We start from the raw sequence: 14,763 nt of genomic DNA, 5'->3' as shown, positions 1-14,763 counted from the left end.
CCATGCCCCCCCATAAGCCATCTCTTTGTTGAGAGTTTTTGTTTCAAACAAGCTTGTTTCATCTGAACTAGGCTTGGGCACCTGCAGCCAGCCCCGGGGCCCCAGCAAAGCCTCACTCCCTCGAGACATTTTTGTTTTTGTGCGTGTGACCAGGCTGGAAAAACAAAGGGGACTCCTAACTCCTGCTTCCTATGGCACTGACCTTGGGACACTCCTGCTGGGCTGTGAGCCGGGCCTGGCCACTGTGGTTTGCCCAGGTGTCCCCACCCCACGCCCTTACCCTCTTCTTAAATCTCACTGACTGGCCCACAGGCGAGTCACAGCCGAGGATTCCAGGTTCTCTGGGCTTTTCCCCGGGCGTCTCCGAGCCTGGCCAATCTGTAGACCCAGTGCTGCAGCAGCAGTGCAGGACCAGGTCCAACATCGCCAGCAGTGCTGAGCAAGCTACAAGAGCTGCTTCCCTGCTCCAGTGCTCTGGTTCCTCAGGGGTCCATCTGTCAATTCCCCAGAGGGGCCCTTGCTGCTGAAGCCTGGCCCCATAGGCTGAACCAAGCTGGGCTTGGTCTGGGGCTGGGGGGGGGCGGGCTGGCCCATTCACCCCATGTGTCTGTTCCTCCACAGCTCACACTCCACAGCCTGACCTGCTTCGAGGAACTGGCAGTGTTTCTCCAGCAGAATATCCAACAGGTAAGGACAGTGACTTGTTACTGAAGGTTGGGCCTCTTTAAGCCTTTGGGTTGTTTTCTGAAAGAGACGCTAGTGAAATGGAGCCCCACCCCCTGACTCCATCACATACCCTGGAGAGTTGCTGACGAAGGGACCCAACCTCTGCCACTGCTGGCTTCCTCAGGGTGAGGTGGGTTGGAATGAGGGAGAGATCGGTATTAGACCAGAGCTCCAAGGGCGTTCCACCTGTCCAGGTGGCAGGGAGCTCTGGTCCTGGGTGTGCTGAGTACCAGCTAAAGAGGCAGGCACTTGGGCAGGGCTGGGAGGTTCTGGTCTGAATTCTGCTGATATATCCCTGTATGTAGTGCAACAGCTTGCTTGGTGGCTCCAGAGAGGCAGGGCTGGGCCACAGTGGGCTAGATAAAATCCCAGCTGTGACCAGGGGTGGGACTCAGTGAGGACCAGGATGTAGCTCAGGCAAAGGGCTATGGTGTCAGGAACAGCACCTTGCCCCTGGCAGTCAGAAAAGGGCTATAGTGTCCCTGGATTTGTGGAGTGAGAGAGGTAGAGCTTCCTGGATCAGGATCAGGGCCAGGAGCTCGCTGGCCTGGGTTTGGAAATAGGGCACACTGCTCAGTACCTCTGTGACGTCCCTGAGAACCTTCACTGTGCCGAACCTCGGTAAAATGTGCAGAACAACTGTACCTCCTTCACCGTGCTGTGCAGAGGGCCTGGGACAGTCCTGCCTTGCCCGGCATGCTCAGTGCGTGCTAGCGTTGGGTGTGGGCAGGAGAATCATGGCTGTTATGGTTAGCAAGGGGCAACCTTGAAAGATAAGCTAGTGTTTAGATAGTACGAGCCAAGGGCAGCAGACCAGATGGTCTTGGGGAAGCTATCTGGCAGAGAGAGAGAGAAAGAGAGAAAGAGAAAGAACTGTTGCTGTTAGGTGCCATAGAGCCAGCTCCGACCCGGAGCGACCCGATGCACAAAGAGGGAAACGTGGTCACAGTTGTCCCTGTGCCTGAGCCCATTGTTGCAGACACTGTCAGTCCATCTTGTTGAGGACCTTCCTCTTTTTTCCTGCCCCCTCCAGAGAGAGAAAAACAAAAACCCAGACCCACAGCCGCCAAGTCAATTATGACTCACAAACACCCTCTAAAGGGTTTCTGGACGCAACCTTTACAGAAACAGATAGCCTCATCTGTCTTCTGCAGGGAAGCTGGTGGATTTGAACTGCTGACCTCTCGGCTTGCAGCCCAGCATCTAACCCACAGCCATCAAGCCTCTTCATTCTGACATTCTCAGTGTCAGGATGGAAGGGTGTAAGCAAACTCTCTTTGCCTTTCCCTCAGCACTCTGGGGAGTGGAGTCCCCTCCTGGAGCCTCCACTGGGCATTAGGAGAGTTGGTGGTGAGCCTGGAGAGTTGGAGACTTGCTGGATGTGGGACCTGGCCTAGGGTCCCTGCTGCCAGGGTACTCTCCCCATGCAGAGTTTCCTGAAGGTTCCGTGTCCCCTGCCTGGGGTCTGAGCATAGCCAGGGCCTTAGGCAGCAGGTGTGAGGGCATTGGAGGCTGAGTTTCCTACAGTACTCTTAGAGGCCTGGGGTCCTGTCACAGGCCTGCAGGTTGGATGATGTCCTTTCAGCACTGGCTTTCCCATCCGGCCTGCCAGAAGGGGGGCTCTGGCAGAGGGCAAAGTGTCCTGGCCTAGGAGCCTGGTGTCCCATGCTGGGCTGTCATTTGGTCCCTGTCCCTGCTCTCTGTGGATCTTCTGAGCAGCCTGGTAGGCTGTCCACCATCACTGTGTGCTCCGTGCCTGGCCCGGGATAACTGGGGTCTTGGTGCAGGGGCCCAGGGCCTCTTTGGTCCACTCTGCATGCCCATGCAGCCCAGAGGACGTCTCGGGGCTCCTTCTGGAAAGTGGAAGATGAATCAATGGCTGGATTTGTTTCAGTCCTTGCTGTGTGTCTCGGCGTGCTCATGATGGCCTAGCAGTGGAGACAGAGGGCACCGGCAGAGAGCAGTCCCCGGAGAAGGACAGCAGGCTTGGCAGAGTAAGGGGTCAGTGAGGAGAGGAAGGCCCTCCGCGAGATGGAGCGGCATGGCGGCTGGCTGATACTGTAGCCCCGAGCACGGCGGTGTGGACGGCACACCACCAGCCAGCGTTTCGCTCCGTTCTCCGCGGCGTCGCAGGGAGTCAGAACCGATGCAATGACACCTGCCAACCACCACAGCAACAACACACACACCGCAACGTGTCTGGCTTCTCACCTCATAGTCCAAGAAGCTAGACTTGCACAGCCGAGTCTCAGCTGCACCTGCTCGTGTCTCTGGTCGTCGGCAGCTGGGCTGGCCGACACCGTTCTCTCGCTAGTGCTGCTGGAACAGGAATGCCACAAACGGGCAGCCCCAACGCAGAGAGGCCGGAAGCTGGAATCCAGGGTGCAGGCTCCAGGGGCAGGCTTTCTCTCGGGGCAGCTCTGGAGCGGGGGCCTTGTCTCTGTAAACTTTGGCTTCTGAGCCATCTACCTGTGACCGGGCATCGCTCTCCCCCCATCTCTGCTTCTTTCTCGTATGTTCTTTATCTCCTGCATAGCTCAAAAGGAATTTCTTTATTGACAACACACGTGCGCACAGACACACACACACACAGCTAATCTTGCCTCATTGAAATGACAATGGCGACCTCTTCGTAAATGGGATTATAACCAGAAGCCTACAAAGTTAGGATCCACATTGCATGACTTGGGGGACACGGTTCAACTCTTAACACTGGTCATTCTTGGTTCCTTGGCTTGTAGAGAAGCCTCTCTTGGCATCTGTCTGTCTTCCCTGACAAAGTCTGTCTGTCTCTGTACTGAATCCGCTGCCAATTTGTAACCCGGAGGGTTTAGGGCACCCCCTTTTGAGAAGTCATCACATTGCCTTCACAGTAGAAACCCATCTGCCGTCTTCTGGTCGTTTCTGGCTCATAAGCCCAAACCCAAACTCACTGCCATCAATCGGGCCGATGCCGACTCCTGGCAACCCTGTAAGGACAGGGTAGAGCTGCCCCTGTGAGATTCTGAGACTGTAACTCTTTTTTTTTTTTTTTGAGACTGTAACTCTTTACGGGAGTAGAAAGCCTCGTCTTTCTCCATTGGAGCAGCTGGTGGTTTCAAACTGCTGACCTTTCCTGGCCCATCACAACCCTACATCAGGTTTCTGAAGCTTTGTAAATCTTTACCGGTACAGGTGGCCTCATCTTTTTGCCCCCAGAGTAGCTGATGGGTTTGAACCAGTGACCTTGTAGTTAGCTGTCCAGTGCTCACCCAGCAACAACGCCAAGACTCGCATCCTCTGGGGGGGGGGGTGTTAGCATTCTAATACAAATCCGGGGGTGGGGGTGGGGGTGCGAGGAGACACAGGCACTCCTTAACACTGTCCAGCGGTGGCCCTTAAAAAAGCATGTTTCTGAGATTAAGCCCCACTCCATCCAAATAAGCACCGAGGAAACTCTCTGTGAAACCCGTCCTTCCATCTGAGACAGGAGCCAAGCCTGATGGCACCCATGTGCTAGATCCTGCAGGAAGGCCAGGGTCTCTCAGTAACTGACCATCAGGGGCAGGCCCATCTCCGGGGACTGGTTCTTCCTGATAACCTGTCCGTCTGGGACCACTGTCCTTCCTCCCTGTGACTGCTCACTAGGCCTCTGGCTGAGACCGCTCTTGGGGACCACCGAGGCCAGGGCGGGAGAGTGCTTTATGAGGTTTCTGGGTGAACAAGCAGGGCCTGGGGGTCAGGGCTCAAATGACCCAGAGATCTCAGGTACTGGCCTGCCCAAGGCTGGTCCTGGGTGGCCCCTAAGGACCAAGGCTGTCCGAATTGCTGTCTCAGTTATGCACTTGGCCTGGACACCACTCCCTCCTACCCCCCCCCCAGAGTTTCAGGGGCACCCAAGCAAGACCGTGACCATGAAAGGGGTTTCCAGAGCAAGGGATCAGCAGTCTCAATCATCCTCCAGGGCAAGGGGGCATCTGGTCTTTGTTCTTCAATGGCCCTGGCTTCCATTTTGGCCCCAGGGTACACCACCCCCCTTGCTAGTACCTCTGAGTTGGTTCCGATGCACAACCATCCCTCGTGCAACAGAAGAAAGCGTGGCCGGGACCTGGGCATCCTCATCGTCATTGTATGTCAGGACCCAACGTGGAGGCCACTGTGTCAATCCATTTCATGGAAGTCCAAGCACGATGTCCTTTTCCAGGGACTGGTTCCTCCGGATACCATGTCTGAAGTACACGAGACTAAGGCCCGCCATCCTTGCTTCCAAGGAGCATTCTGCCTGTACTTCCGAGACCGATTTGTGTAGCTTCCGACAGTCCACAGCACGTTCAGTATTGTTTGTCGACACCCACACTCGGAGGCGTCCGCTCCCCTTCATCCTCCCTACTCATGGCCCGACTCTCACAGACACCCGAGGTGGCTGGAAGTACCAAGGCATGGGCCAGGCACACCTCCCTCCTCAAGGTGAGACCTCTTTGCTTTTCAATAGTTCAAGGAGATCTTTGCGTCAGACTTTCTCAGAGGGGCCACCAAGAAGTTGTTGGGAATGTGGACTCCCCCACCACCCTCACACAGCCCCCCTCGTCTAGCTCGTTTCTTCTGACCGCTGCTTCCTCAAGTGTTGACGGTGGATTGGAGTGGAATGGAGTATCTGACAACGCCAGCCTTCTCTCCATGGTCCAGACTGTTGCCTGGGGACCCATTTATTTTCTGTAGGCTGAGGTGTTGTTTGTACTGAAGGCCGTCGTCTCTGGTTGTGTTAGTCCGGGTCGAACTAGTGAAACAAACCCAGAGGCAGTCATATGTGTGTTAGAACTTTATATCAAAGAACATTAAGAAAACATCTGCGCTAGTCTGGGTAGACTAGAGAAACAAATCCATAGAGTTTTATATAAAGGGTAATTGTACATTAAGAACGCATCCCAGTCCAGTCCGAGCCCATAAGTCCGATATTAGCCCATATGTCTGATACCGATCTATAAGGTCCTCTTCAGACTCAGGAAACACATCAATTATGCCAGATGCAGGAAGATCACAGACAAATGGGTGAAAAGTCTTGTGGGTCCAGTGGTGTAAACATTTCGGCATTGGCAGGGGTCTCCACATGGCTTCTCCAGGTCAGGGCACTAGCGCAGTTCCATGTGTCTTTTCAACTACAGTCTCCAGGGAGTGAGTAGTGAGAGGGAGTCTCTCCTGCCTCCAAGGAGGAAATCCAGAGTTCCCAGAATTCTCGGGAGACGGCTATGCCCACACAGAGGCCTCATTGGCAATGATCCAGTTGACAGACTAGAGTCCACCCCTTCACTCTTAATTCTCAGATTGACAAATGATTATATAACTGCCACAACATCCCAACCCAGTCCAGATGAAGTCCATACGTCTGATATGACCCCATATGTCAATAGTAGTTCATAAGATCCTTTTTAGACTCACGCAGTCATGCAATGACGTGGAATGCAGAAAGATCACAGGCCAGTGGGTGGAAATTCTTGTGGATCCAGTGGCTGTGGAAATTCTTGTGAATCTCAGTGCTGGCGTGGGTCTCCATGTGGCTCCTCCCGCTCCACAGCTCTGGCTGTCATCAGTGTAGCAGGAAGACAAAGCAGAGCGAATTTGGTCCCCACTGAGCTATTTATCTCAGTCGTGCCTCCAAATGAGGTCATCAAACTGCGACCTGATTGACAGGCTAGACTCCATCCCTTCACAAGTTGACAGGAGGCTATGTAACTGCCTCACTGGTCTTCATCAGTCCTCTTCACTTCCAGCAGAGTCACAGCGTGTTGGGGGGGATGGGGGGGGTAGGGTCTTGCTCTGATCCTGGCGCCCCTTCCCCTTCCCAGAGCCCAGCCTCTCAGATGGTTTGCTCAGCGTCCATTAGGATGCTCAGCATCTATTTACTATGGTGAAAGGATAAATGGCAGACACACCTTTCCTGAACTTCAACCCTTGCTTTGTGTGAAAGACGGCCTCTCGGTTGGTCTGTGCACAGGTTCTGGTGAGCACAATGGGGCATTCTGGGATTCCCATTGCTCACAATGTCAGCCATCACTTTACTATGACCCACGCACCCCAAGGCCTTTGCCCAGCCACGGAAACACAGCGAGGCCATATCCCTGGTATCCTCCGCCGTGAGCCAAGCGCCTCTGGCATCAGCAGCGACATCCCTCCTCCCGTGTGTGCTTCCGACTGTGGCGTGGATTGCTGACAGGCTCCTCCTGGTTGATGCGCCGCGGCAACTACTTTGGAGCTGTCTGGGGGAAGATGTCGCCGCGAGAGTGTGATATTAAGGATGCTGTTGGTTCAGAATTTCCAAATTCCTCGGCACGGGCAGTCTGTTGCTGGCCTGGCCGGCCCTGCCCTGGAAGGCAATGCTGACTCTTTGGCAGTTTAATTTGTGTTTTTGCTGGACGGGGTTCCGCTGCCTCAGCACTACCCTCACCAAATCCATTTTTCATGGCTGGGCCTGAAAGTGAATGTGCCCAAAGCCAACAGCCTCCCTGCTGAGCTCTCCTGACCACTCACCCCAAGGCGCGGTATCTGGCAGGCCCCAGACAAGTCGGGGAGGCGCCCCCCACCCCCCCACTTTCAACTGACCTTCCTTGGCGCCCAAGGGGCTGGGCGGGAAGAATGGCTTCTTCTTCCCAAGGGGCACCAGACACTTTCCTGGACTTTGCTGCCAGTCTCCAGCCCAGAGGCCTGCATTCCCCTGCTTCTCCAAGCCGGCATGCCTCCCGTGTCTTGGCAGCTGGGATTTGATGTGCTGACTTTCAACGAATCAGTGTTTTCAGAGCAAGGTGGAATCTTCGTGCCATCCGGCAGGGTCCGTGTGCCCACGCTCTGCTGTCTCCACTTGGAAAGCAGGACCGTGGCGGGGTCTGGGCCAGGCCTCTTCATGGGCTCCCCCTGTACTGCGGCACAGGGATGAGGATGATGATGATGTTGCTGCGGATGGGGGTTCTGAGCTGATGGCAGCTCCTGGGGGGAATCCACGTGATGGAGTAGGACTGCCTCACAGGGTTTACACTAAGCTGTACAGGTTTTTGTGGAAGGAGATCCTTAAATCCCGGAGTGGACTGGAACCCCCAACCTTTTCCTTTGCAGCCAAGGCTTACGGGCTGTGCCACCAAGGCCGTACCCAGACTGAATCACCGCCCACCCTCACATACAGAGCTAGCACTGACAATGGGCCTGCATGTCTGCTGCTTCGCTGTTGTCCAGTGAGTTGGTGGGCACGCAGGGCAGGGCAAAGACGGCTCCCCCAAGGTCACGTGTCAGTCTGGGCAGACGTGGGCAGGCGCCACAGACTCAGAAACCGACACAAAGCTTTCCCATGGCGACAGCTCATCGGTGACTTCCCCAGGGAGGTCTGCAAGTCGGTCACAAGCTGGGCTGCTAAGCCGATGGTCAGTTGTTCGAAACCACCAGCTGAAGTAGGCGAGCGTGCTTCCCATACCAGAAGGCGGGACAGACATGGAATGGCCCTGTGGCAAGGGTGATGGTGAGCCGTGCACACCAGGGCTCTGTTTACCTGCCGGTTTGTCAGGCTGCTTCCATGGACACCGCCCTAACTAACGCCTGTCCACGGGAGCCCAAGGGGAAGCAGGGACAACAGTAGCAAAGTCGCTGTCCGGAGGCCACCCAGTGAAGCTGAGGGCCATGCGAGATCCTAGCTGATGTATTCATTCCTTCCATTTCTCCTCTCCACCAAGATGGGTGGGTGCGTCCACGGAAACCAGTATGCCCAGCGCTCACCTGGGCCCTTGTTTATGCTTTTACTTCTGCCTGGACCAGCATGCCCTTCCCTCTGATGCCTGCTTGCCCCTCGGATTTCCGGTCAGACACGTCTTCCTCTGGAAAGCCTTCTTCAGCGTGCCCACCCTCCTGCCCCACGCCCAGTGTGCCCCCAGCGGCTCCCTCCTGTGTTTCCAGAGGACTCTGTTTTCCATCGGAGCAGAACCCCTGCCCTAGTCTTCAGTTCGCTTATCATTTCTTCCTCGTGGGGGAAAGACGAGGCTTTCTGCTCCCACAAAGAGTCGCAGTCTCACAAGCCCACATGAGGGACGCTCTACTCCGCACCTACGGGGTCGCCATGAGTCAGAATTGACTTGATGGCCGTGAGGTTTTTAAAAAAATATCTTTTTAATTGATCATAACCCTTCACCCAAGTCATGATCCAGGGAGAGAAAAAGAAAGAACAAGCGACCTGGGGCACCCTGCTGGGGCCAGTGAGCTGACTGGCCAGGTGGACAGCGTCCATTGAGCCCCGTGCCAGCAGGTAAACGTAGGAGCCCGGCCCCAGGCTGGGCTCTTTACCAGGACGAAGTCAGTCTTGGCCACAGCCTGTGGGAGGGTCGGTGGGACTTGGAGGAGAGCACTGAGCAGTTGAACGTGTTCTGGCGGGCCCCCAGCTAGGAGCGGCAGAGCCAGGCTTACCACCAGGCAGCCAGGTCCAGAACCTGTGCTTCAGGGCAGGGCCAGAGGGAGAGGGGGTCCAGGGGGAGGCAAGTGAGATGCTCTCTTTAGGTGTAAAATTTGAGGATGTGCCAAAAATCCAGTCAGGACTAACATTTTCATGCAATATTTACAAAATCAAAATTAACTTAAAAACCCCAAAACCAAGATGCACAAAATATCAGAAAAACTTGTCAAAGATCAGTTCCTGAGTTTACATGGCTCACATTCCTCCCCTCCCCAGGACCCCAGGTCCGCTCAACACCAGCTCTCTGCTGCTCTCTGCTCAGCCCAGCTCTTTGCAAGGAGGGGTTTGGAATCAGCCGGACATGCCACCTGTCCCCCAGCCCAGAAGCCCAGCCATGCTGCTGACAAGCTGTGTGACCTTGGGCAAGTCACTCAGGGTCTGAGCCTCGGTTTCCTTACAGGATAGCAAGCCTCTGTTCTCCTTACAGGACATCCAGCCCACTGCCATCGAGCCAATTCTGACTCATGCTGACCCTATGTAGTGGTTCCAAGAATGTAAATCTTTATGGAAGCAGGTAGCCTCATCTTTCTCCCAAGGAGTGGCTGGTGGATTTGAACTGCCTACCTTGTCATTGGCAGTTCAACGCCTACCCGTCAGGGTACCTGAGGTTCCTTCCTTACCTGATAACTCAAACCAGACTCCCCATCATCAAGTCCATTCTGATTCATAGCAGGCCTGTGGGACAGGGCACGAGCTGCCCCTGTGGGCTTCTGAGGCTATAGCTCCTCACAGGGGTAGAAAGCCTCATCTCTTTCCCATGGGGGCATCTGGTAGTTTCAAACTGCTGACCTCCGTGGTTAGCAACCCATCCGTTAGCCCAGTGGGCCCCCATCCCCAAGCTTCCTTCCTCACAGGAGGGAGGAGGGACTATAACAGCGGCTCAGCCTCATCGGCTGGCTGGAAGCACGGGCTGCCACAGGTGTGCTTTCCTTGAGTGCTCGTTAAAGTGACTGAGGTGGCCAACCCTGTGCTACCCCTACCTTGGAGGACATGGTGGGCGGACTGTGCAGTGGAGCCACAGGCACACATACCTGCCACCACTTACACTCAAACTGGGGACCCTGTGGCAGTCCAGGTGGACTAGAGAAACCAATTCATATGGGATAGCACCTTATGTACAAGAACAATTGAATATTGAGAAAACATCCCAGCCAGGTCCAGGTCAAGTCTCTAAGTCCAATATTAACCTATATGTTCTAAACCAATCTATAAAGTCCTCTTCCGCCTCATGAAATACATGCAATGACACTGAATGCAGGATAATCACAGGCCAGTGGGTGCAAAGTCTTGTGGATCCAGTGGTGGCAGAAGCATCTCAGCACTGGCAGGAGTCTCCATGTGGCTGCTCCAGCTCAGGACACTAGTGTAGCTCCATATGTCTTGTCAGATGCAGTGTCTCCCAGGGAGTGAGCCAGTGTCCCCCCTCCAGTGAGCTATTTACCTACCTCCTTAGCGCCTCCAAATGAGGTCATCAAACTGCCACTTGATTGACAGGCTAACTCCACCCCTTTACTCTTAATCCTCTCAAATTGATACAGATTATGTAACTATCATCGTCCCCTACTCTTGCTCTGCATTTGGTCACAGGCCCACTTCCAGGCTTGTGCCCTGGGTGTTGCACCAAAAGGGGCAGGGCTGGGGGAAGAGAGAGGGGCTTGCTGGGTGCTCACCCCATTCTCTCCCCCTGCAGTTTGAGGCAGGCCCTTACGGATGCATCCTGCTCGCCCTGTCTGCTATCCTGTCCAGGTCCACAGAGCTGTGAGTACCCACTTCCCTCTGGGGGTGCCCTCGGGCAGACGCTACTGGCCAGGGGCTGGACCTGCTCCCTGCAGCCTCCTTGGAGCCTAGAGTAGAGCTTGGCACTCAGAGTTGAGTCAGCACAGGTGGTGGTGGTGGTGGGGGGGTGGCACGAGTGGTATGGGCAACCTCATTCTGCACCCTGGTGTGCCTTGTTGCCTCCCCTGGTATCCCCAGGTGTGCTGGGGGATTTCGGGATGATGGGAGACACACCTGCCTTCAGTGGGACTGCAGCATGTGTGCGCTGAGGGTGCTGCAGATCTGGGGAGGGTGAACCCCTTTCCCCGAAACCCCAATAGTCCTGGGGGCTGATGAGGCTGAGGGGGGGTGGGGTCCAGGGACAGCTGGGGTGGGGGAGAGGCCAGGGACGTATGCCTCTCATTTCTCCGGCTTCTCCCCAGGCTGCAGTCACTCAGTGTTTCCCTGTCTAAGGCTGCCTCCTTGGTGGCCCAGCACCAGCTTCCCCCATGGCGGGCATTTCCCAGTGGCTCCTGGAGACCCCAGCCAGGGCATCCTGTCACAGAGAGAGGGAGGGCCATGGATTCGGAGTTGAACCCTGAGTCTTAAAAAGCTCACCTGGTCACCCCACTGGCTTCTAAGGGCAGACCCCGGGATAGGGTAGAGAGTGGGGCGGGAGGTATGGGAACTTGACCCAAGGCCAGAGATCAGAATTCTGACTCATCACGATCCTACAGGGCAGTACACAACTGCCCCTCTGCCATTTGCAAGACTCTACTATCTTTGCAGGGGCAGGCAGCCTCATCTTCCCCCAAGCTACAGGTGGTGGATTTGAAATGCTGACCTTGCCATTAGCAGCCCTTGTCGTGGGCTCCATCCAACATGAGGACAGTGTTCAGGATGGCATAGGATCCAGCAGTGTGCGCTCTGCTGGATGGAGCGCTGCTCTGAGCTGGGGCGGCTGCCTTGGGGGCCCCCCACCAGCAGCAGCACAACCTGGGAGAACGAAATTTACTTTTGGGGGGAGTAGCTGTTGGGTGTAGGAGTCCTGGTGGAGTAGTGGGTTGCGAGCTGGGTTGCTAACCACAAGGTCAGCAGTTCGAAGCCAGCAGCTGCTCCAAGGGAGAAAGATGAGGTGCTCTGTCCCTGTGAAGTGACCCAGTCTCGGAAACCCACCAAGGCCATTGGACTCTGCCCTGTTGGGTTGCCATGTGTTGGCACTGACTGGATGCCAGTGGGTTTTGCCTTTGCCTCTGCTTTTGGTCTGTTGGGCGTGATGATGGCTGAGGGGTAGAAGTCTGGCCTGCAGTTTGGACACCTGAGATTCCTCTCAGTGCCCCTCATGCCCCAACTGGCAACACCTCTCTGTCAGAGGAGGCCCGTGGGCGGCTGAATCGTTTTTTTGGAGGCGCTCTCAGATGGAGAGAGACTAGGCAGAAAGGCCTGGAAAGGCATGCTGACAGTCAGTCAGTGAACACCCCGTGGGTTCCCAGGACCCAGTCTGTCCCCCTCACCGTGATGGAGCGTCTGTTCTGCTGTGCACGGGTTCGATGCCACTGCTGCTGGGTTCCAGGGAGAGGGGACCAGTAGTGGTGGGCTCCCAGCCTGGGTGGGGGTGTGAGGATCACCCCTGGCTTCTGATCCAGGGCTTGGGGCCCCTGACTGTGTTTCCCGGGGCCCCTGGTGCTGGGGAGGAGGCTTCCACCTGTGGCACCGAGACCTACGACCCCGCTGGCTGGCCTGCTGCGTGCGGCTCATGACCTTATTAAATTCGAGCGTGTACGCACATTTCTCAATGCAGCTCGCCCCTAATCCTGCCATAATGATATGATTCATTCCTGGCCTGCGCTCACGTGTGCAGAGAACATTACCCTCACCGCCTTCTCCCGGGCCTGGCTGTGCTAATCCCTGGGCAGACGAACAGGGTCGGGCGGGGCCTCTGTGTCTCTGGGTGACTCCCTCTCTGAGCTAAGCCAGGGCCACGCCATGGGGTAAAGCCTCCCTGGGAGACTCTCTCTACCTCCGCTGTGCAGGGGGCCGTCTTTGGGGAACTGGAGGCTGCTTTTGCCTGCTCCCTGAGCCCATCCAACCTTGCCAGACCAGCCGCCTCCTGTCTAGGCTGCAGCATCTGTGGGCACTGGTGTGGGGACGCTACCTTGGGGGACCTACCTTGTGGGACCTTTAGGCCTCATGGTTGAAAACCCAGCGAGTCGATCCCAGCTCATAGGGACCCTATAGGATAGGCTAGAACTGCCCCTGTGGGTTCTGAGCCTGCCATTCTGCATGAGCAGAGTTCCTGGTCTGTCTCTCGAGGAGCAGCTGGCGGTTTCCAGCTTCTGACCTTGCAATGTATGCCTAACCCATCACCACCACGCCACAGGGCTCCTGCCTCATGCTAATGGGCCTGCGGTCAGGGCCTTACTTGCATCTCTCCCCCACGCCTCCGTCTACCAACACACACACTCATGCACACATGCACACACACACACATGGATACACACGCACACGTACATGCACTTGTGCACACACACAGACACACACACACACACACACACACATACACGGCCCAGCTGGAGTTACCTTTCCTTCCTTCCTTATTCCCTGGGAAGGAAAGAGGAGGAAAATGACAAGCCTTAAGTCCCTCCCCTGGGTTCTGGAGGTGAAGGGTCGTGAGGGTTGAACGGGGGCAGCTTTGGAGACCCTGGGCCTCCATCTTTCACTAGGACCCAGTGGATACTTACTTCTGTGTGGGACCTGCAGAACCCAGGCTTGATTTTGCACCCCCTCTATCGTCTCCCTCCCCCACTGTCTGAGACTACAAGGAAGCTGCAGCCCTGACTGCAATCAGAATAATAACCAGCGTCAACTGGGACACCCGTGCTCCCACATTTACCCCGGGAACATGGGGGTGGGGGGCACACAGCAAGGCCTAGTCTGAGGGAGCAGGTACAGAGGCTCTCGTCTTCCTGGTTGTTCACACAGGGAGAGGAATCCCAGAAAGGTCAGCCGTTTGTCCCAAGGCAACAGACACTTCCAGAAGCTGGAGGGTCCTGACTCAGCCCAGGCAGCCTGGGCCCACACGGTTCATGTTCAAGGCTTGACTTTGGAGTTTCTTCCTCTTTACCACGGGGTTGGCAAGGGCGAGCCTGTGCCAGTCCAACTCTGGACACGCTCCCTGCATCCCTACCAGCCTTTCCTTTGTCCTCAGTCATGGTGGCTGCCGGTGGAGGCCACACTGGCATTGTGGGGTTGTCCTTCAACCTTTGGTTGGTCCATCTGAGCCGACCTCTGGTGAGAGCTTGCTAGAAGGTTCACGTGGACTGCTTTGTGCTGTGACTTGGAGGGAGGCCAGCCCCTGACTGCAGAGTGTGCAGCCTAGATGATGTATGTCCTTGGGGAAAAAAGTCCCAACCGGAATTGTTCAAATTCAGGAAAAAATTTGGCTCATGGATCTGAGAGCACCAACCTTGGAGCACCTGCCTGGCTATGGAACAAATGTGTCACCCAAAATGTGTATGGGAGTCCTAACCCCCATGTCCGTGGGTGTAATCTCATTTGGGAATTACACTGCCATCAAGTCATTTCTGACTCATAGTGACCTTATAAACCAAACCAAACTCCTGCAGAGCTTCTGGTGGTTTTGAACTGCCCACCACTTGGATCACAGCCCAGCTCAGAAATACGACACCACCAGGGCTCCTTAGGGAGCCTATAAGACAGAGTAAAACTGCCGTTGTGGGTTTGGGAGGCTATAAATCATTAAGGAAGTAGGAAGTCTCATCTTTCTCCTATGTAGTGGCTGGTGGTTTTGAGCTGCTGAC

General features: G+C 55.6%; 1 protein-coding gene across 1 annotated transcript in view; it reads left to right on the top strand.

The window, feature by feature from the left end:
- The window catches only part of MINDY4 (MINDY lysine 48 deubiquitinase 4), a 154,135-nt gene that overhangs the window by 99,621 nt on the left and 39,751 nt on the right, over nt 1-14,763 (top strand). The window contains exons 12-13 of the mRNA XM_075558217.1: nt 622-687; nt 10,878-10,945. Coding sequence (XP_075414332.1) covers nt 622-687; nt 10,878-10,945 — 134 coding nt within the window. The remainder of the gene's footprint in view (nt 1-621; nt 688-10,877; nt 10,946-14,763) is intronic.

Source organism: Tenrec ecaudatus, chromosome 9, assembly GCF_050624435.1.
Source record: "Tenrec ecaudatus isolate mTenEca1 chromosome 9, mTenEca1.hap1, whole genome shotgun sequence".
Lineage (NCBI taxonomy): Eukaryota > Metazoa > Chordata > Mammalia > Afrosoricida > Tenrecidae > Tenrec > Tenrec ecaudatus.
Note: the sequence above shows the minus strand (reverse complement) of the source record. Positions and strands in the feature narration are given on the sequence as shown.